Source organism: Sturnus vulgaris, chromosome 25 (genome assembly GCF_052056855.1).
Source record: "Sturnus vulgaris isolate bStuVul1 chromosome 25, bStuVul1.hap1, whole genome shotgun sequence".
Taxonomy (NCBI): Eukaryota; Metazoa; Chordata; class Aves; order Passeriformes; family Sturnidae; genus Sturnus; species Sturnus vulgaris.
Genome location: NC_142267.1, coordinates 1,547,000 through 1,570,270, shown reverse-complemented (window position 1 = coordinate 1,570,270; position 23,271 = coordinate 1,547,000). Strand labels below are relative to the sequence as shown.

At 39.6% G+C, this 23,271-nt stretch overlaps 1 protein-coding gene across 2 annotated transcripts; it reads right to left on the bottom strand.

Annotated features, from left to right (window-relative positions):
* Positions 1 to 4,474: 4,474 nt before the first annotated feature.
* C25H1orf159 (chromosome 25 C1orf159 homolog) lies at positions 4,475 to 22,863 on the bottom strand. 2 transcript variants are annotated; one of them, XM_088178679.1, is made up of 10 exons: positions 22,798 to 22,863; positions 19,979 to 20,076; positions 19,444 to 19,532; positions 18,721 to 18,799; positions 16,627 to 16,698; positions 15,766 to 15,816; positions 15,090 to 15,215; positions 13,878 to 13,903; positions 13,518 to 13,548; positions 4,475 to 6,710 (listed from the first exon to the last, which is right to left on the bottom strand). In XM_088178679.1, exons 1-10 carry the CDS (start codon positions 22,815 to 22,817, stop codon positions 6,700 to 6,702), a joined length of 603 nt encoding a protein of 200 aa, XP_088034805.1. In that variant the 5' UTR covers positions 22,818 to 22,863; the 3' UTR covers positions 4,475 to 6,699. The 2 variants fall into 2 exon arrangements, with proteins under 2 accessions (XP_088034805.1, XP_088034804.1); XM_088178678.1 differs by lacking the exon at positions 4,475 to 6,710 and adding an exon at positions 8,381 to 12,605.
* Between the last annotated feature and the right edge of the window lie 408 nt (positions 22,864 to 23,271).

Below are 23,271 nucleotides of genomic sequence, written 5' to 3'. Positions count from 1 at the left end.
CCCTGAAGTGACACCCTGTGACACCCAGGGACACCGGAGTGACACCCAGTGACCCTGAAGTGACACCCAGTGACACCGGAGTGACACCCCGTGACACCGGAGGGACAGCGGGGTGACACCCTGTGACACTGGAGTGACACCCTGTGACCCTGAAGTGACACCCAGTGACACCCCGTGACACCAGAGTGACACCAGAGTGACACCAGAGTGACACCAGAGTGCCACCGGCCCGCTGTGACACTGCTGTGACCCCCTGTGACACCGAGGTGACACCGGAGTGACACGGGCCTGCTGGGACAGGGCTGTGACACGTGGGTGACACTGCTGGGACACCACGGTGACAGAGGAGTGACACTGCGGGGACACTGCTGTGACATCGATGTGACACTGCAGTGACAGGGCTGTGACACTGCTGTGACCCCCTGTGACACCGAGGTGACACCGGAGTCACACGGGCCTGCTGGGACACTGCTGAGAGCCCAGTGTGACACTGCTGTGACATCACGGTGACACCTCTGTGACACCGGAGTGACCCCCTGTGACCCTGAGGTGACACCGGAGTCACACGGGCCTGCTGGGACAGGGCTGTGACACCAGAGACACCAGGGTGGCACTGCAGGGACACCTCTGTGACATTGCTGTGACACCGCTGGGACACGACCTGCCTCTCTTTAGAGTCCCCAGATTGTGACATCACTGTGACATCACTGTGACGTCACTGTGACAGTGCTGTGACATCACAGTGACATCACAGTGACAGCGCTGTGACATTGCTGTGACGTCACTGTGATATCACGGTGACACTGATGTGACATCACTGTGACATCACGGTCACTCACAGTGACATCACTGTGACACCACTGCAACATCACCGTGACGTCACTGAGACAGCGCTGTGACGTCACTGTGACATCACGGTGCTATCACTGTGACATCACTGTGACACTGCTGTGACATCATGGTGGCAACACAGTGACGTCACCGTGACATCACTGTGACATCATGGTGGCAACACAGTGACGTCACTGTGACATCACAGCGACTCATTGTGACGTCACAGTGACATCTGTTTTGGGATGATTTTAAGAAAGTTTTGGGTGATCTAAAGGAATTTTTGGGGTGGTTTTAAGGAGTTTTGGGGTGGTTTTATGGAATTTTTGGATGGTTTTAAGGAAATTTTGGATGGTTTTAAGGACTCTGAATGGTTTTATGGAATTTTGGGGTGGTTTTGAGAAATTTTTGGGTGATTTTAAGGAATTTTTGGATGGTTTTATGGAATTTTGGGGTGGATTTATGGAATTTTGGGGTGATTTTAAGGAATTTTGGGGTGGTTTTAGGGAATTTTGGGGTGGTTTTAAGGAATTTTGGGGTGGTTTTATGGAATTTTGGGGTGGATTTATGGAATTTTGGGGTGGTTTTATGGAATTTTGGGGTGGTTTTAAGGAATTTTGGGGTGGTTTTATGGAATTTTGGGGTGGATTTATGGAATTTTGGGGTGGTTTTATGGAATTTTGGGGTGTTTTAAGGAATTTTGGGGTGGTTTTATGGAATTTTGGGGTGGTTTTATGGAATTTTGGGGTGGTTTTAAGGAATTTTTGGGTATTTTTTGGAATTTCTGGCTCCTCCCCTCTCCCGGAACCCCAGCCATTCCGGGGTTAATTCCGTGCCCGCTCCTTTTGTTTGCCTTGGATTTGCCCCAAGTTTGAGTCACCGACATCAAACAAAAGGGGGGAAAAAAAATTAAAATAAAAAAAATTAAAAAATTAAAATATAAAAAATCCCAACCCTTTGTGCTTCACATCCCAAATATCCCCAGAAAAAGGAGATTTTCGGGAATAATCAGGGAAAATCCCGGTTTTATCACCAAGAGGGATAAAATAAAATAAAATAAAATAAAATAAAATAAAATAAAATAAAATAAAATAAAATGGGATGTGTTCAAAATAATCCAAGCGTTGGAATAAGTGAATTATCAAATAGAATTAAAGTTTGAGATTTAAAAAAAAAAAAAAAATCCGGATTTTCTGCAGCAGGATCAGAGTCCCAGAGGAACGTCAGGAATGTGGGGTGGAAACTGAGCAGGAAAAGAAGGAAAAATCTGGAATTTTTTTTTCCTCTCAAATTGATCAGAAAAATATGGAAAAATCCGGATTTTTTTCTCTGAGACTGGTCAGAAAAATATGGAAAAAATCGGATTATTTTCCTTCGAAACTGATCAGAAAAATAGAAAAAAAAAATCCGGATTTTTCCCTCTGGAACATCTCAGAAAAATATGTAAAAATTTGCATTATTTTCCTCTGAAACTGATCAGAAATCAGAAAAAAATCGGATTTTTTTCCTTTTTCTTCTAAAACAGATCAAAAAAAATGGAGAAATCCAGATTTTTTTCCTCTGGAACAGATCAGAAAAATATGGAAAAATTTGGATTATTTTCCTCTGAAACAGATCATAAAAATATGGAAAAAATCCAGATTTTTTCCTCTGGAACTGATCAGAAAAACAGAGAAAAATTCAGATTTTTTTTTTTTTCCCTCTGAAACCAATAAGAAAAATCAAGGAAAAAAAAAAAAATTCCTTTTTTCCCTCTGGAATTTCCATGGAAACCCATCCCGGATCCGGGGCAGGAACCCGCAGGATTTTCTTGTTCCACCCGGAACTCTGGGAAATTTTGGAACTGGAATGGGAGAGAGGGGAAAAAAAAAAAAAAAATTTTAAAAAATTAAAAAATAAAAATAAATCATCTTGAGCTTCAGCCCAGGAAAGCCTGGCTGGGTTTAATCCCAGAATTCCCAAAAAATTAAAACCTGGATTTTTTAACCCCATGGATTCCCGAGGGGGATGAGCTGGATTTGGGGAGGAATTTTGGGATTTTTTGGGAATTTTGGGGGAATTTTAGGGAATCCTCAGAAATTTTTAGGGATTTTTAGGGAATTTTTAGGAACATCTGGAGGATTTTAGGGATTTTTAGGGATGGTTTTAGGGATTTTTCTGGAGGATTTTAGGGATGGTTTTAGGGATTTTTTTAGGGATTTTAGGGATGGTTTTAGGGATTTTTGGGATGGTTTTAGGGATTTTTTTTGAGGATTTTAGGGATGGTTTTAGGGATTTTTTTAGGGATTTTAGGGATGGTTTTAGGGATTTTTTTGGGAGGATTTTAGGGATGGTTTTAGGGATTTTAGGGATGATTTTAAGGATTTTTGGAGGATTTTAGGGAACCTCTGGGTAATTTCAGGGACTTTTGGATGACGTTCAATGCTGCCAGACCCCATTATTATTATCATTATCATCATTATTATCATTATTATTATCATTATTATTTATCATTGCACAAGCTGCACTCAAAGCAACCCCAAAAATCCAAGATTTCAATAAAGTTCCCTCTCTCCAGCTACATTTTAAGAAAGATTCCCAATTTTTTTTTTTTTTTTTTTTTTTTTTGGCTGTGCAGAAGAGCAGGGATTTGGGATTGTTCCAGGTTCCCACCAAGGTGTAAATCCCTGATTTTTTTCCACTGCTGACATTTCCCACCAGCTCTGGGATCCCTCAGAAGAGTAAAAACCAGGAAAATTCCAAAATTCCAAGTTTCCATTCCCTTCAAAACATCCAGGGCGTGATCCCAAACCAACCACAACATACACCCAGGTTTAAAAAAAAATAATAATAAATGGTTTATCCTTTTTATTTTCCAATGGGAATTCCCTTCCTGCCTCCCAAACAACTCCATCCACGGCTGGGAATTTTTAGGAAACACCAGAAAATTGGGAAATCTCTCTTTTAATCACTTTGCCCTCAGTAAACCCTCAAGAATTTTCCCTGTTATAATTCACTCCCTCCACCCCCATAATGCTGCAAAATTTTGCTGCTGGAGAAACGCCCTAAAAAAAGATTCTAATCTAAGAATCCCTCTTAAGAAAAAAAAAAAAAAAAAAAGATAATTTAAAAATAAATAAATAATAATAATCCTTCCTTAGGAGAGGATAAAGTCCAACACTTACCTCTCGGTCCTTTAAACTCCAACATAAAAAAAAAAAACAAAACCGCGAGGGGGAAGAGGCCGAATCCTCATCCCAAAAGGAGAGGAGGGGGGGGGGAAAAAAAAAAAAAAAAGAGGGAAAATGAAATAAAATGAAGGCAAAAATGAAATAAAATGAAGGGGAAAGGAGGTGGGAATGGGGAGCTGCCGATGGAATCTGGGAAGTGGGGATTTTTTTTTCCTGCTCTGTTATCTCGGCCTTGGCCCGGTGAGGGAATGCTGGTGGAAATCTTCGCCTGGTACAGCCCGAGCCTTCGCTTCACAGGCCAGGAATTTTAACTCTGAATAATTTTTAACTTCGGCTCCCGCTGAAGAAAATACTCCGAGGCTCCGCTCGGTTGGGTTTGTTATTTATTATTTCATTGGGGAGAGAATTCCTCACTTCTGAGAAAATCCAGCCCTCTCACCCCCCCTTTCCTTTTTAATTTCCCCCCCCCCCCCCCCCCCCCCTCATATTTTCCCGGTTTTTAGGGGAATATTGGCACAATTTTGCTGGCAGAGGGGATCCTGAGGAACTTTAATCCTGGGAGTTCCGTTTGTTTTCGGCTTTGTTTGAAAATTGAAAGAATTTTCCCGGTCAGCGCAGTCGCCTCAAGAGGGGCTGAAAGAAAATTAATTCGCAATTCTGATCGCTGAAATTGGTAAAAACAGTTAATTTGGTTTTTTATTTGGATTATTTTTACCGCTTTAAAGGTTGAAATTCAGCTCACAAACGAAGAGAAGTCACCTTAAAACACAAAGGTGAAAGGAAAAAGGCCCAAATCCCCTCAGAAGGGCTGAAACAAGATTAATTCACAATTCTGATCACTGAAATTGGTAAGAATAACGATTTATTGGTATTTTTATAATTTTTACCACTTTTAGGGTTGAAATTCAGGCACGTTCCCCTCACACATGAAGAGAACTCACCTTAAAACACAAAGGTGAAAGGGAAAAGGCCCAAATCCCATCAGAGGTGCTGAAACAAAACTAATCAACAATTCTGATCAAAGAAATTGGCAAAAACTATGTTTTATTGTTATTTTTATCATTTTTACCTCTTTGAGGGTTGAAATTCAGGCACAATCCCCTCACACATGAAGAGAACTCACCTTAAAACACAAAGGAAATAGAAACAAATTGAGGTCATGGGAAAGGCCCAAATGCCCTCAAAGGGGCTGAAACAAAACTAATTCACAATTCTGATCACTGAAATTGGTAAAAAGAATGATTTTTTTTGTTATTTTTATCATTTTTACCTCTTCAAGGCTTGAAATTCAGGCACGTTCCCCTCATAAATGGTGAGAATTCATCTTGAAACAAAGAAGAAATTTTACAAAACCGAGGCCAAGGAAAAAGGCCCAAATCCCCTCAGAAGGGCTGAAACAAGATTAATTCACAATTCTGATCATTGAAATTGGTAAAAATAATGATTTATTGTTATGATTATTATTATTTTGATTATTTTTACCTCTTAGAGGGTTGAAATTCAAGTGCATTCGCCTCACAAATGGTGAGAATTCACCATAAAAAAAAAAAAGAAATGTTAAAAAATCCAGGCTGAGGAACAAGGCCCAAATCCCCTCAGAGGGGCTGAAACAAAAGTAATTCAAAATTCTGATCACTGAAATTGGTAAAAACAACGATTTATTGTTATTTTTATTATTTTTACCTCTTTGAGGGTTGGAATTGAGACACATTCCCCTCACAAATTGTGAGAATTCATCTTAAAACAAACAGGAAATGTTAAAAAATCCAGGCTGAGGAAAAGGCCAAAATCCCCTCAGCTCGCTGAGGAAATTAAAAAAAAATTGGGAAAATTGGGATCAAACTCACCCAGACATCTCCAAAAGCAACTTTTAAACCATTGGAGATGGAAATAACTCAGCATAAATTGAATTTTTTCCAGCATTTTCCCACCTGGGAAGAGGAAATGGAGGAAAGAGGTGGAAAAAAAGCCCGGCAGGAAAATGGGGCTGGGGGATTTTTGTGAGGCTTTTCCAGCTCAAAATATTCCAGGATTATTTTCTGTGAGGAATCTCACAGCTCATTCCATGAAAACTTTGGATTTTTAAAGGATATTTTACTTGGGAATATTTCTTTGGATATTTCCCGGAGTGAGGAACGCTCAGCAAACCCCGCCAAAAAAACCCAAAATATTCCATCCAAAAAACTTGGAAAATTCCCATTTTTCTTCTCAGGTTGATTTCAGGGTGAGAAATGTTTATTCCCACCCCAAATCCCAGTAGGAAAACTCCTTTTTTTTTGTTTTTTTTTTTTTTTAATTTTTTTTTTTTTTTTGTTCCTGGCAGCGCCAGCTGAGCCCCAGCACAAATATCCCGGTGTTTTTATGGTGTTTGTCCTTGTTAAACTCCAATTTATTCCTTTTTTTTTTTTTTTTTTTTCCTTTCACCACCTGCCCTTTTCCACCCTGGGAGCTCCCGAGCACCTGCACAATTAAAACTTCGTTAAAAACGACTTTTTAATTACCTCTGGGTCGTTGGAGCGGGAAAAACAGCTGGAAAAAAACCTTGGATGTGGTCAGGAAGCAGCAAAAATTCCACGTTTTCTTGTCATTTTATTTTTATCCTTTCTACTATTTTATATTTGTTTCTGTATTATTTTGATATTGATTATTTCACTTGCTGTCGTGGAGGTGGAATTCACCAAGCTGGAAGTTTCTGTCCTCAATAATGAACTGGAAATAGAGAATAAATGAGGATATTCCAGAGAAAATGGGAATAATAATAATAATAATAATAATAATAATAATGGAATAATAATAAATAAAAGGGAATAATAATATATAAGGAATCATAATAAGAAATGAAGTAATAATAGTAATCAGAATATTCCAGAGAGATTATGATGATGATGATAATAATAATAATAATGGTATTTATATCCTTATAAATATAAAAAAAATCGGAATTTTTTAAAAAAATTAATCTTTTTTCATCAAGAAGATTTTCATTTTTTTAACCCTCAAAATGAGCAACAACCCCACAAAATTTTCTAAGCAAAACTACATTAATAAAATACATTAATTAAGTAAAATAAAGGTAATTTCGAAGTTTTTTAGGACTTGGGGAAACACTTTTTTCCTACCCCAGGAATTTTTTTTGGCGCTGGGTTCGTCCTGCCCGAGCAAAGAGCTCCCAGAGGAGCGCGGCTTTTCATCCTCACCATAAAATCCGATTTTTTTTTTTTTTTTATTTATTTTTTTTTTTAAATTGGATTTTTATTGGATTTGGGACAACGCCCCGGGAACGTTGGGAGTTTATCAGGCCCAGATAAGATAAGAGAGGTTGGGCTCGGCTCATTAAAGCCGGGATTAACGAACTGGGTTTTTTTCCAGGGATTCCGTGGGATGAGAAGCTCCAGGATTCACCTGGAACCGGGAAAAAGGCGGGAAAAGGGCAGGAAAAAGGCGGGAAAAGGGACAATTCCCTGCGCCAAAATCCCGGGATTTTCTCATCCAAAGTTTTTTCCAGGAATTCCATAGGATGAGCAGCTCCAGGAGGATTCACCTGTTCCCAGGAATTATTGGAAAATTCTGCTCCCAGGGGTCAAAATCCCGGGATTTTCTGATCCAAAGGCAATTTAGGAACTCTGGTTTTTTCCAGGAATTCCATGGGATGAGCAATTCCAGAGGATTCACCTGTTCCAGGGAATTATTGGAAAATTCTGCTCCCAGGGGTCAAAATCCCGGGATTTTCTGATCCAAAGGCAATTTAGGAACTCTCTCTTTTTTTTTTTTTTTTTTTCCCAGGAATTCCATGGGATGAGCAATTCCAGAGGATTCCGAGGATTTCCCAGGAATTCTTGGAAAATTCTGCTCCCAGCTCAACTCCCCTGGCCCAAAATCCTGGGATTTTCTCATCCAAAGTTTTTTCCAGGAATTCCATGGAATGAGCAGCTCCAGGAGGTTTCACCTGTTCCCAGGAATTATTGGAAAATTCTGCTCCCAGGGGTCAAAATCCCGGGATTTTCTCATCCAAAGGCAATTTAGGAACTCAGTTTTGTTTTTTTTTCCCCCCAGGGATTCTGCAGGATGAGCAATTCCAGAGGATTCCGAGGATTTTTCAGGAATTCTTGGCCAAGCACGGTTCCCTCTCCTTGCCTTCTACTCCCCCCCAGTGGCCGCAGCTCCAGGGATTTCCCAGCTCCAGGAATTTCCACGGATTTCCCAAAAAAAGCTCAAAAAAAAAAAAAAAGTCAAAACGCCCCCCAAAATCTCAACCTTTCCCCCCAAAAAAGCTCAAAACGACCCCAAAAAAGCTCAAAACCCAAAATAAAAAGCGAAAAAATACTCAACCCCCACCCAAAAAAGCTCAAATTCTCCCAAAAAACTCAAATCCCAAAAAGAAAAGTTGAAATCTCTTTATTTTGGCACTGTTTACAAATATACAAATACACAAAATACTCGGGTGGGATTAAAAGCGAGTTTAAAGCAGAATTTTCCTGTTTTCAACCCAAAGCAGTGAATTGGGAACGGAATTTGGGGGTGCAAAGGGAGAGAAACCCAAAAAATTCAACTCCAAACCCAAACTGATCCCAGAAAACTCCAAATTGATCCCAGAAAACCAAATCTTAACCCCAAAACTAAACCCACAAAACTCAACCCCAAAACTAAACCCCAAACCCAACCCAACAAACCCAGACCAAACCCACAAAACCCAAAATTCAACCCCAAAACTCAACCCCCAAACCTAAACCCACAAAACCAAATTCCAAACCCAAAACTAAACCCACAAAATCAAACCCCAAATCTCAACCCAAACCCAGAACTAAACCCATAAAACCAAACCTGAACCCCAAACCCAAAATCCAACCCCAAACCCAGAACTAAACCCACAAAACCAAAACTAAACCCATAAAACCAAACCCAAAATTAAACCACAAAACCAAACCCAGACCCAAAACAAAACCCAAAAAATCAGACCCCAAATCTCAACCCAAACCCAAAACTAAACCCACAAAACTCAACCCCCAAACTAAATCCATAAAACCGAACTTAAATCCACAAACTCAACCCCAAACCCAGAACTAAACCCATAGAACCAAACCTGAACCCCAAACCCAAAATCCAACCCCAAACCCAAAACTAAACCCATAAAACCCAGACCCAAAACAAAACCCAAAAAGCCAAATCCCAAATCTCAACCCAAACCCCAAAACTAAACCCATAAAACCGAAACCCAAAATTAAACCCACAAAACCAAACCCAGACCCAAAATAAAACCCAAAAAATCAGACCCCAAACCTGAACCCTAAACCCATAAAACCAAAACTAAACCCATAAAAACCAAACCTGAACCCAAACCCAGAACTAAACCCATAAAACCAAACCTAAACCCACAAACCCCAAGCCCAACCCCAAAACCTCACCCAGGAGTTGACAGCGATGCCAAACCTGAACCACACCAAAAAAAAAAAAAGAATAAAAATCTCGGGATTTTCCCAATTCCTGGGTAAACAAACGGGGATTTCCAATTTTTCTGGGCAAAAATCTTGGGATTTTCAAGTTTTCTTGGCAAAAAAAAAAAAAAGAAAAAAAAAAAAGCAAAACACTGAGAAAAACTCGGTTTTAATTCCACCCAGAATTCCATTTCTCGAGTTTAAATCACACAAATCCAGTTTTTAACGACACAAATCCGATTTTTAAACAATTAAACCAAATCTTGCACGAGGAGAGACAGAACAAGGAGCTGATCCTTCAATAAATTAAATTTTTGTAATTAAGCAGGACAGGAATTAACACACAGGAATTCCAGAGGTGCAATTCTTTGGAATTATTTGCATAGTTCCTCCTTTTTTTTTTTTTTTTTAATTTTTTCCCCCTTTGGAATTCAGAAAATCCTCAGGAATTCAGAATTCCAGGATAAAATCTCCAGCCAGGATTTCTACTTGGGGAAAAAAAAAAAAAAAATCTCAGCAGCACAAGAAAAAAAAATTGAAATGAGAAAAAATTCCAAACTGGAATTTCCCAAATCCTGCAAATTCCTTTACCTGGAATTGCATGGCCAGGAGGAAAATAATTTTATTTATCAGAATAAAGAGGAAAAATCTGGAATTCCAGAGGTTTGGTTTTTTTTTTTTTTGGCACAAGAGCCTCCCCACTCTTTGAAGGAGTATAAAAGCAAACTCACCCAAAATTCCCAGAAAAAAATTGGGATTATTCCATGGGATTCCATGGATTTCCTTGGGATTTCCTTTGAATTCCCCAGATTTCCTCTGAATTCCATGGATTTCCTTTGGATTCCATGGATTTCTTTTGGAAATACTCAGAGCTGGAATTCCAGGGATTTTTTCCATGGATTTAGGACCCTCAGGCTCAGGTGGAAAAGCTGCAGGAGGGAGACCCAGCCAGGAAAAATTAAAAAAAAAAAAAAATCTTTTCCAGCTATTTAAAATTCCCAAAATTCCTCAGGCAGGAACAAGGTCCGTGGGAGCTGGTGCTTGGAATTTGGGAATTCCTCTGGAGCTCAGAGCTGTGCTGCAAATTCCAGGGAATTTTCACCCCTCAAAAAAAAAAAAATTCCCATTTTTCCACTGGCAGGAGTTTGTCCTGATCCCTTTGGCTCATCCCAAAAATCCCTGACTGCTCCAAATCCAGGAATTCCCTCTTTTTCCACAAAAAAAAAAAAATAGAGCCAGCAGGGATAATCCTTGGAAAATTCTTCATCCAAGAATTGAGCTGGAAAAATTCTCCTTAAAAAAAAAATTAAAAAAATTTCCCAGATTTGGGATCGGGTCTGGATTGAGCACCAAGAGAGAGGGAAAACGCCCCGGGATTCGCTTCCAAAGGATTCTGCACCTTCATTATTGCCATCATTAAGGATTCATCATTAATTAGCATGATTAATTAGCATGATTAATCACCGTCACCTCGTCCTATAGCTTTCAAGCAGGATCCTGGAATGGATCTGCATCCCAAATCCCAGGATTTTGGGGTCTGCAGCGATGTCAGCTCCAGTTCTGGGGTCACATCCCAAGGAAAATCCCTCAAATTCCCTAAGGATTCTCCCCAAACAGGGAAATTCCCTCAAATTCCCCAAGGATTCTCCCCACAGGTTCACAGAATTCCTCAGGAATTCTCCCCAAACACACAAATGCATCAAGACTCCTTAAGGATTCTCCCCAAATTCCTTAAGGATTCTTTCCAAACAGGAAAATTTCCCCAAATTCCTTAAGGGTTCTCCCCAAATTGGAAAAACCCCCAAATTCCTTAAGGATTCTCCCCCCCAAGTTCACAAAATCCCTCAGGAATTCTCCCCAATCAACAGGAAAAATCTCCAAAATTCCTTAAGGATTCTCTCCACAAGTCCCCCAAATTCCTCAAGGATTCTCAGATGGGAAAAATCCCCCAAATTCCATAAAGATTCTCCCCACAAACTCAGAAAATCCCTCAGGAATTCTCCCCAAACAGGAAAAAAAAAAATCCCACAAATTCCTTAGGAATTCTCCCCACAAATTCTTCAGGAATTCTCCCCCCAAATTCTTCAGGAATTCTCCCCAACCAACAGGAAAAAATCCCCCAAATCCCTCGGGAATTCTCCCCCATCCTCTGGAGCAGAGCCAGGACCCCCCAAAGTCCCCAAAATGTCCCCAAAAGCCGGCGCCGCCTTCGCGCTCGGGGGGAGATTTGGCACAAATCCTGCGGGACCGGCGACTCCCAGGGAATTCCCGGAGCTGGGAGAAGGGTCAGGACACCCCGGGGTGGGGACGGGACACCCCAGAGTGGGGTCGGGACATTCTGGGGTGGGGACAGAACATCCCGGGAATGGGGTTGGAACATCCCGGGATGGGTCGGGACACCCCAGAGTGGGGTCAGGACACCCCGGGACGGTTCAGGTCATTCAGATCAGACATTGCTGACCCGGGACACCCCGGGATGGGGACGGGACACCCCGGGATGGTCCAGGCTGGCTCGGGTCAGGCATTGCTGACCCTGCTGTCCCGGGATGGGTTCAGGACACTCAGGTCAGACGCTGCTGTCCCAGTCAGGCGTTGCTGTCCCAGGACAGTCCAGGCTGGCTCAGGTCATTCCTGCTGTCCCAGTGTGTCCCAGTTCATCCCAGTGTGTCCCAGTCAGACGTTGCTGTCCCAGGCTGTCCCCGTGTGTCCCAGGCTGGCTCAGGTCAGACGTTGCTGTCCCAGGACAGTCCAGGCTGGCTCAGGTCATTCCTGCTCTCCCTGTCTGTCCCAGTCAGATGTTTCTGTCCCAGTCCATCCCAGTCCATCCCAGTCCATCCCAGTCCGTCCCAGTGTGTCCCAGTCCATCCCAGTCAGACGCTGCTGTCCCTGCTGACCCAGTCCGTCCCAGTGTGTCCCAGTCAGACCTTGCTGTCCCAGTGTGTCCCAGTCCGTCCCAGTGTGTCCCAGTCAGACCTTGCTGTCCCAGTGTGTCCCAGTCCGTCCCAGTGTGTCCCAGTCCGTCCCAGTGTGCCCCAGTCCGTCCCAGTCCATCCCAGTGTGTCCCAGTCCATCCCAGTCCATCCCAGTCAGACGTTGCTGACCCTGCTGGAGGCGGGGCCAGGCGCGGGCGGGCCCAGGGAGCGATCCCGGCGAACGTAACGGGGCTTCCGAACTGCCGGGAACAGAAACATCCCAAAATCCGGGAATGGGGTCAGGGAGGGGGGAAAATATCCCAAAATCCGGGAATGGGGTCAGGGAAATGGGGGAAAATATCCCAAAATCCGGGAATGGGGTCAGGGAGGGGGGAAAATATCCCAAAATCCGGGAATGGGGTCAGGGAGGGGGGAAAATATCCCAAAATCCGGGAATGGGGTCAGAGAAATGGGAAAAATATCCCAAAATCCGGGAATGGGGTCAGGGAGGGGGGAAAATATCCCAAAATCCGGGAATGGGGTCAGGGAGGGGGGAAAATATCCCAAAATCCGGGAATGGGGTCAGGGATGGGGGAAAATATCCCAAAATCTGGGAATGGGGTCAGAGAAATGGGAAAAATATCCCAAAATCCGGGAATGGGGAATTCAACCCCAAACCTCGAGCTAAAGGAAAAAATTCAAGTCTCAATTTTCAACCCTCAAATGCAAAAACTAAACCCACAAATCCCAAATTAAAACCCAAAATTAAACCCACAAATCCCAAATTAAAACCCAAAATTAAAACCCACAAAAGCCAAAATTAAACCCAAACTAAAACCCAAAATTAAAACCCAAAACCCACAAAAGCCAAAATTAAACCCAAATTAAAACCCAAATTAAAACCCACAAAACCCAAATTAAAACCCAAATTAAAACCCAAATTAAAACCCAAAATTAAAACCCAAATTAAAAACCCAAATTAAAAACCCACAAACCCCCAAAATTATTTTTTTTTTCCCCCACCCCAAATCCCAGCCATAAATAATTTGAATAAAATCCCAAATCCCCTCCACCCATCCCATCCTTCACCCCCGGAAATTTTTGGGGATTTTTTGATTTTTTTTTTTTTTTTTTTTTTTTATTTTAGAACATTCCAGAGAAAAATTCCTCACCTGAAGAAGTTGGAGGAGAGATCATGGATGCCTGTGGAACAGAAGGAAAAAGGCAAAAAAAAAAAAAAAAAAATTCACTTTTAAACAGGTTTTTCTTTAAAAAAAAAAACAGAATTTTTTTTTAATTCCAATAATATTCATGTAGAAAAAAAAGAATTTTATAAAAGTTTCTCCTTTAAAAAAAAAATTAGGATTTTTTAAGGAAAAATAACTGAATAAAAAAAAAATTTGATTTTATTCAACAATTAAGGAATTGTTTAATAAAAGTTTGGATGTAGTTAATTAAAGTGGAAATTTTTAATTAAAGTGGAAATTATTGTTAATTAATTTAATATTCCCATAAAAGGAAAATTCACTCACTGTTTCACTTGGCTGCAGAACAGAAGCTAAAAGAGGAAAATAAAAAAAAAAAAAATTAAAATTATTTTAATTACTTGGAAAGCTGGAATTGTTCATTTTCTTAAAAAAAAAAAAAAGCCATGGGTAGAATAATTTTATTATTGAAAAAGGAATTTTTAATCATAAAATTCAAATTAAAATGATAAAAAAATCCCAAAATTCAGAGAATTTATTGGGGGTGGGATTGGCAAGATTAGAAATTTTTAGGCACAAAAAAGGGAATTTTCTCCATAAAATGGGAATTTATAATTAATTTTTTTTTTGGTTTTTTTCCCCTTTATAATCAATTTTTTTTCCCTTTACAATCAAATTTTTTTTGTATTATTTTTTCCCTATATTATTAAATTTTCTAATTAAATTAATTAATTTTAATTATTTTGGGACCTTTGTTGTTGTAGCACGGGCCTGGCAGTGTCCGGGCCCGTCTGAGGCAGAAGAAATTTTAATCATTAAATTAATTAATTAATTATTTGGTGACCTTTGTTGTTGTAGCACAGGCCTGGCAGTGAGCGGGCCCGTCTGAGGCAGAAGAAATTTTAATCATTAAATTAATTAATTAATTTTAATTATTTGGTGACCTTTGTTGTTGTAGCACAGGCCTGGCAGTGTCCGGGCCCGTCTGAGGCAGAAGAAATTTTAATCATTAAATTAATTAATTAATTTTAATTATTTTGGGACCTTTGTTGTTGTAGCACAGGCCTGGCAGTGTCCGGGCCCGTCTGAGGCAGAAGAAATTTTAATCATTAAATTAATTAATTAATTTTAATTATTTGGTGACCTTTATTGTTGTAGCACAGGCCTGGCAGTGTCCGGGCCCGTCTGAGGCAGAAGAAATTTTAATCATTAAATTAATTAATTAATTTTAATTATTTTGGGACCTTTGTTGTTGTAGCACGGGCCTGGCAGTGTCCGGGCCCGTCTGAGGCAGAAGAAATTTTAATCATTAAATTAATTAATTAATTTTAATTATTTTGGTGACCTTTGTTGTTGTAGCACAGGCCTGGCAGTGTCCGGGCCCGTCTGAGGCAGAAGAAATTTTAATCATTAAATTAATTAATTAATTATTTTGGGACCTTTGTTGTTGTAGCACAGGCCTGGCAGTGTCCGGGCCAGTCTGAGGCAGAAGAAATTTTAATCATTAAATTAATTAATTAATTTTAATTATTTTGGGACCTTTGTTGTTGTAGCACAGGCCTGGCAGTGTCCGGGCCCGTCTGAGGCAGAAGAACGCGGCCACAGAGAGGATGAGGAACAAACTGAGCACGAACGGCGCCACCAACAGAGCCACGGCCACCGAGCCTGGGAATAAAAAAAAAAAAAAAAAAAAAAAAAAAAATTCAAATTTAAAATAAATAAATTATAAAAAATTAAAAAAATTTTAAAAGAAGAAAAACGAAAAAAAAAAATTTAACTGAATAAATTCATTTTTTAAATCAATAAATCCCGTTTTTCACTCCAATAAATCAAATTTTTTAAATCAATAAATGCAGATTTTTAAATCAATAAATCAATTTTTAACCCAATAAATCCCGTCTTTAACCCAATAAATCCAGTTTTTAAGATCAATAAATACTTTTCCCCAATATATCCATTTAAAATCCAATAAATCCATTTTTAACCCAATAAATCAATTTTTAACCCAATAAATCAATTTTTAACCCAATAAATCAATTTTTCCCCAAGAAAATCCATTTTTCAACTCAATAAATCAATTTTAAATCAACAAATCCCATTTTTAACCCAATCAATCCATTTAACACAATAAATCCCATTTTTCCCCAATAAATCCATTATTTAACCCAATAAATTAATTTTTTTAATCAATAAATTAATTTTTCCCCCCTCTCACCCGCGTCCTGCAGGAAGGGCGTGGCCGTGCTCAGGTTCATCCCTCGGCTCCCTGGGGGGACAAAAAATAAAAATAAAAGAAATTTAAAAATTTAAAAAAAAAAAAAAAATTCGGATTTTCCACCCAAGTCATTAATACAAATAATTGGCGCTAATTAAAGTCAATTCATTAATACAAAATAATTGGAGCTAATTAGAGTTAATGACATCCAAATTCACTCAAATTTCTGCCACAGCTTGGAGGAGATTTCACTGTAATGAATGCCAATTAACGAGCTAATTAATGAGTTAATTAATGAATTAATTAATGAGTTAATTAACGAGTTAATTAATGAGCAGTAACGAGCAGGCAGTTCCTGCAGTCACTGGGGTTGTGCCCAGCCAATGTTAATGACTTAGCGAGTTAATTAGCGAGTTAATTAGTGAGTTAATTAGCGAGGTCACTGTTCCTGCAGTCACTGACATTGTGCCCATCCAAGCAGAGTTAATTAACGAGTTAATTAATGACTTAATTAATGAGCAGTAATGAGTGGGCACTCACCATTCCTGCAGTCACTGGGGTTGTGCCCAGCCAATGTTAATTAATGCGTTAATTAATGCGTTAATTAATGCGTTAATTAATGCGTTAATTAATGCGTTAATTAATGCGTTAATTAATGCGTTAATTAATGCGTTAATTAATGCGTTAATTAATGCGGTCACCGTTGCTGCAGTCGCTGGGAGGCTGTGCCCAACATTAATTAACTCATTAATTAATGGATTAATTGCGGCCATCACTGTCCCTGCAGTGGCCGAGGCCGTGGCCCACGTTAATGAATGTGTTAATTAACAGGTTAATTAATGGATTAATTGCTGCTCTCACCGTCCCTGCAGTCGCTGCCGTTCCTGCAGCGCTCGCAGCTGCTGCTGCTGCCGTCCTCGCTCCGGAAACAGCCTGGGAAAAACGGGAATGGAAAATTCCAGAAAATTCCTGTGAATTCCTAAAAATTCCTGGAAATTCCTGGAAATTCCTGAACCCTCAAAAAAAAAAAAAACGGGAATGGAAAAATTCCTGAAAATTCCTGGAAAATTCCTGAAAAATTCCTGAACCCTCAAAAAAAACCAGGAATGGAACAATTCCTGAAAAATTCCTGAAAAATTCCTGAGCCCTCAAAAAAAAAAAAAAACGGGAATGGAAAAATTCCTGAATTCCTGGTAATTCCTGAACCCTCAAAAAAAAACCGGGAATGGAAAAATTCCTGAAAATTCCTGGAAAATTCCTGAAAAATTCCTGGAAAATTCCTGAACCCTCAAAAAAAACCAGGAATGGAACAATTCCTGAAAATTCCTGGAAAATTCCTGAAAAATTCCTGAGCCCTCAAAAAAAAAAATGGGAATGGAAAAATTCCTGAATTCCTGGAAATTCCTGAACCCTCAAAAAAAAAAAACGGGAATGGAAAAATTCCTGAAAATTCCTGGAAAATTCCCGGAAAAAACAGGGAATGAAAAAACTGGAATTCCTGAAATTCCTGAGAATTCCTGAACCCTGCCCAAAAACCTGGGATTGGAATTCCTGGAAATCCCCAGGTTTTGGAGGGGAACACCCACAGAAATTCCCTTTTTTTTTGGATTACAAACAGCACCTGAATCCACTTTTCCCACTCTAAAGAAGTTTTATTCCAAAGTTTATTCCCAACGTTCATCCTCAAAATTCATTCCCAATGTTTATCCCAGGAAAATAAAACTTTCCAAAGGGGGAAAAAAAGGAGAAGAAATTAGGGGGAATAACAAAAATCTGGGAATTTTTTACCCCTGGAATTCCCAGGGCCCCAGTTTTTTTCCCCAAGGTTTATTCCCAAGGTTCATCCCAAGAAAATAAAATTTTTCCAAAGGGGAAAAATGAGAAAGAAAAATGAGGGAAATAAATTATGAGGAAAATAAATTATGAGGAAAATAAATTATGAGGAAAATAATAAGGGGAAAAAGAAAGAAAAAAAAATAAAAATCTGGGAATTTTTCCCCCTGGAATTCCCAAGGCCTGCTGGGTCTCTGCCCATGGAATCAATTGCTCTCAATCAATCTAATCAATCGCTCTCAATCTAATCAATCTAATCAATCACAATCAATCACTCTCAATCAATCTAATCAGTCACTATCACTCACTATCAATCAATCACTCGCTCTCAATCAATCCCTATCACTCACTCTCAATCAATTTAATCAATCGCTGTCAATCCCTCATTATCAGTCACTCAATCAATCCCTCACTATCAATCACTCTCAGTCAATCACTCAATCACTCTCAATCAATATCAATCACTATCAATCACTCTCATTATCAATCACTATCAATCCCTCACTAGCAATCAATATCAATCACTCTCACTCTCAATGAATCAATCACTCTCAATCAATATCACTCAATATCACTCAATCAATCTCAATCAATCAATATCAATCACTCTCAATCAATATCAATCAATCACTCTCTCAATCAATGTCAATCACTCTCAATCAATGTCAATCAGTCACTCAATCAATATCAATCAATCAATCACTCACTAGCAATCAATAGTCAATCACTCTCAGTCAATCACTCTCAGTCAATATCAATCACTCTCAGTCAATCAATCACTCTCAGTCAATCAATCACTCTCAGTCAATATCAATATCACTCACTCTCAATCAATATCAATCAATCAATCACTCAATCAATCAATCAGTCCCTCCGTGTCCGTGTCTCGGGCTGTAGCCGCAGGTGTTGCTGTGTAATCAATCACTCCCTGTCAGTCACTCTGTGTCAGTGTCCTCGGGCTGTAGCCGCAGGTGTTGCTGTGTAATCAATCAGTCACTCAGTGTCCGTGTCTCGGGCTGTAGCCGCAGGTGTTGCTGTGTAATTAATCACTCCCTGTCAATCACTCTGTGTCAGTGTCCTCGGGCTGTAGCCGCAGGTGTTGCTGTGTTCTGGAATTGTCACCTGTGCTGCAGCCTTGGCTCCCGGGGCACGAGGAGCCGTTGGATCCCAGCGTTCCCACACAGCATTCCTGCTCCAGCACCTGGGCAACACAAAATTCCCCAAAAAAATTCACATTTCACCATCAAAACACCCCCAAAAATCCCAAATCCCCACGGGAATTCCAGCATCGCCCACCCCAAACACACCCAGATTTATTTTTTATTTTTTTGAAAGGAGAGCTTGGTTTATTTTTAATTTTATTTTTAATTTTTGACATTAATTTTTTTAATAAAAATCGATTTTATTTTTCTTATAGGAACGAAGTTCCCAAAACCCAAACCAAAATAAAATAAAAAAGGTAAAATCAGATAAAACCAAAAATGAAATTAAATAATAATAAAAAATAATTAAAAAATAATAATAAATAATAAATAAAACCCAGAAAAGTCAAATAAAAATAAACAAAATGAAAAGAAAAAAATGAAATAAAATTTTAAAAGGAAAAGAAAAATAAAAATTAAAAAAATATTTTTAATTAAAAAAAAATAAAATTAAGGAGAAATAAAATACCATTAAAAAATAAAATATAACATAAAATAGAAAACAAAATAAAATATAAAATAAAATAGCTTAAAATAAAATATAAAATATCATAGAAAACCAGAAAATAAAATAAAATATCATAAAATAAAGTAAAATAAAATGAAATAAAATGAAATTCAATTCAATTCCTGGAGCACCCACCGAGTTTTCCGTGGATTTTCCAGCGACTTCTGCCACGAGCCTGGTGAGGAGAAGCACAAAGGGCACCTCCATTCCAGGAAAACACAAATCTGGGGGAAAATCGGGAAAAAAATCAAATTATTTATTAAAAAAAAAGGAATTCTGCAATCCTAGGGCACTTCCATTCCAGGAAAACACAAATCTGGAGGAAAAAAAATCAAATTATTTATTAAAAAATTGGAATTCTGCTTCCATAGAGCACCTCCAGGTTTGGATACAATTTTTTATTAAAAATTAATATTATTATTACTGCTATTTATTATTATTATTATTCTTATACTACTTGATTATTCAGAGTAAGAAAAAAGATTTTTAATGTTTTATTTATTCTAAAATAAACGAAATTAAAAATTAAATTATTATTTAGATCTTGGTCACTACCTGATTATTCAAACAGTAAGAAAAGAGAGATAAGGAAGGATTATTTATTTCAAAAAAAAAACCACAATAAAATCAAATTATTATTGAAAAAAAAAAAAAAATCCATTGTTCTTACCTCGATAAAGATCCTCGAGGTGATAAATTTGGGGTGAAAAATTCACTTTGAGGAGCTGGAACCTCCAAATGTGCTCAGTCCTGCCAGGGTTCCCATCCCTAAAACGAGAAAAAAAAATGCGAACAAAAATGCGAATAAAACGCGAATAAAACGCGAATAAAACGCGAATAAAACGCGAATAAAATGCGAATAAAACGCGAATAAAACGCGAATAAATTGCGAATAAAACGCGAATAAAACGCGAATAAAACGCGAATAAAACGCGAATAAAACGCGAATAAAATCAATCGGGAGGAAATCAGGAGGAATCGGGAGAAAAATCAGGAGAAAAATCAGGAGGAAATCGGGATGAATCGGGATGAAATCAGGAGGAAAAATCGGGATTAAATCAGGAGGAAAATCGAGAAGAAAATCGGGATGAAATTCAGGAGAAATCGGGAGAAAATCGGGATTGAATAGGGATAAAAGAGGAGAAAATCGGGATAAATCGGAATTAATCAGGATAAAATCAAGAGAAATCGGGATTAAATCAGAATAAATGATAAAACTGAGCAGAAAGGCGGGGATTTTTCCCCCAAACAAAACCTCAAAACCCCAAATAAAATTAAAAAAAACCCCTCAAACCCCCAAAACAAAACCCCAAACTAAATTCCCCCAAAAACCCCCCCAAACAAAACCCCCCAAAAAACAAAACCCCCAAATAAAACTTCACATAAAACCTCAAAACCTCAAACAAACCCCCCAAACAAAACCTCAAAACCCCAAATAAAATAAAAAAACCCCTCAAAACCCCAAAACAAAACCTCAAAACCCCCAAATAAAACCCCCCAAAAAAAACCTCAAAAAAAATCCCCCAAATCTCAAAAACCCCCCAAAAACCCCCAAACAAAAACCCCCCAAACAAAAATCCCCCCAAACAAAACCTCAAAACCCCAAATAAAATAAAAAAAACCTCAAAACCCCAAAACAAAACCTCAAAAATCTCAAACAAAACCCCCCAAACAAAACCTCAAAACCCCCAAACAAAACCCCCCAAACAAACCCTCAAAAAACCCCAAATCTCAAAACCCCCAAACCTCAAAACCCCCAAACAAAACCCCCCAAAAAACCCCCAAACCTCAAACAAAACCTCAAAACCCCAAATAAAATTTAAAAAAACCCCAAACAAAACCTCAAAAATCCCAAACAAAACCTCAAAACCCCCAAATAAAAACCCCCCAAAACCCCCAAACAAAACCTCAAAAAAAAATCCCCCAAATCTCAAAACCCCCAAAACCCCCCAAAAACCCCAAAACAAAACCTCAAAACCCCAAATAAAATAAAAAAAAAACTCAAAACCCCAAACAAAACCTCAAAAATCTCAAACAAAACCCCCAAACAAAACCTCAAAACCCCCAAATAAAACCCCCCCAAAAAACCCCAAACAAAACCTCAAAAAAAATCCCCCAAATCTCAAAACCCCCCCAAAACCCCTCAAATCTCAAAAACCCCAAAACCCCCCAAAAACCCCAAAACAAAACCTCAAAACCCCAAATAAAATAAAAAAAAACCCTCAAAACCCCAAAACAAAACCTCAAAAATCCCAAACAAAACCCCCAAACAAAACCTCAAAACCCCAAATAAAATTTAAAAAAACCCCAAACAAAACCTCAAAACCCCCAAATAAAAACCCCCAAAAACCCCCAAACAAAACCTCAAAAAAAATCCCCCAAATCTCAAAACCCCCCCAAAAAACCCCAAATCTCAAAAACCCCAAAACCCCCCAAAAAACCCAAATTATTTTTTTTTTTTAACTCCCAGCCCGAGCAGGACTCGTTTTTCCAGCTTTCGTTCACTCCTGCCCTTGCTCTGGGGTTTTGGAACATTAATTAAAACCCGGCGTTAATTAGATCCGCCTTAAACCTGCCCTGAGCAAAAAAAAAAAATCCATCAATATTTACTGCGAGGACACCTCCTGCTCTTGGCAGCGTTAAAAAAAAAAAAAAAATCAAAATAAAAATGAATATTCTGCAAGGGAAAAAAAAAAGCGGTTTGGATACGGGGTGGGATTTAAGGAGAATTTTAAATTTTTAAGAGTGAATTTTGAATTTTAAGGCTTTTTTTAAAGTCAAACCTTGCGCTGTCGCAGCCTGGCCTTGGATGTGGCAGGGATGGGAAATTTTAACCCAAAATTCAAATTAAAACCATTTGGAATTAATTTCCCCCCCTTGTCCCTCCATATTTTTGGAAATATTCCCTTTCCATTTTTCCTGGGAGTTCCCAAAGTTTTCTTTTCTCCAGGCTCGACAATCCCAAATGTTCCCATGGCCAATTTGGTTTTTTATATTTTTTTTTTTCAGCTCGAAATATTTCACCAAAACCTTTTATTATTGGGATATACAATTGGGGAGAAAATTTAGGCAGGAAAATCAAACAATGACATCAAATACCCGCAACCCCCAAGAACCTCAAATCGGCCAAAAAAAAAAAGAAAAAAAATTCTCTTAAACCGAGTTGAATTATCAGGAAATAAAACATTCAAAGTTTCAGGCTTGGGAGATAAAAAAGAGAAAATTATTTTCTAAGCGGAGCAGCAGCAAGGAGCTGGGTAAGGGGATGGAACGAGGCGGGATTTTAATTTTAAATCTTAAAATTAAACCTTCCCCGACCCGACCCCTCCCCGGTGTTGATTTCTCTGGAGAATTCCGTGACTCCATGAGGAACCGCTGCCCCACCCCGGCCCTCCACGAACAATGGGCCCCACCCAGGGCTCGCCGCTCGCCCGCCATTCCCCCTCCCGCTCCTTCTTCTTCCTCCTCCTTCCTCCTCCTCCTCCTCACCTGAGGGCTCCCCTCAGCATCCCCCCGGCACCGCCGAGGTTCCCGTTCGTACCCCCCGCCCTCCACCGCCGCCCTGCCCGCCGCGCCCCGCGGCACCCTGGGAATTGGAGTCCAGCGGCCGCCGCCCGCCTCGCCGTTTCGCCGAGAGGCCGCTCCGCCGAGAACTACAAATCCCGGCAGCACCCGCGGCGCGCCCCACCTGTTCCCCGCTCCCCGCAGGTGAATGCGTTATCCCGGCCGTTTTCGCGCGGTGCCGCGGTGCTTGCTGGGAAAGCGAGTCCCGCGCTGCCGGCGAGGCGCGGGGGCGGGGAGGTGCCCGAACTACAACTCCCGGCGTGCCCCGCGCTTGCGCCGCCATTTTAGGCGTTGCCTGGCAACGCTGACGCGGCGGGGGTCGAGGCCTCCGAAATCCTGGGAATTCCAAAAATCCCGAGGAAAAAAGAAAAAAAAAAAAAAATCGGGAACAGCTGGCCC

Coding starts and splice junctions, on each gene's coding strand:
- C25H1orf159 (XM_088178678.1), bottom strand. CDS start 22,817: ATGCTGAGGGGAGCCCTCAG. Junction 16,699..18,720: donor GAGCCAAGGCTGCAGCACAG/GTGACAATTCCA, acceptor CGTTTTTCCCAG/GCTGTTTCCGGAGCGAGGAC. Junction 15,216..15,765: donor GCCCTTCCTGCAGGACGCGG/GTGAGAGGGGGG, acceptor TTTTATTCCCAG/GCTCGGTGGCCGTGGCTCTG.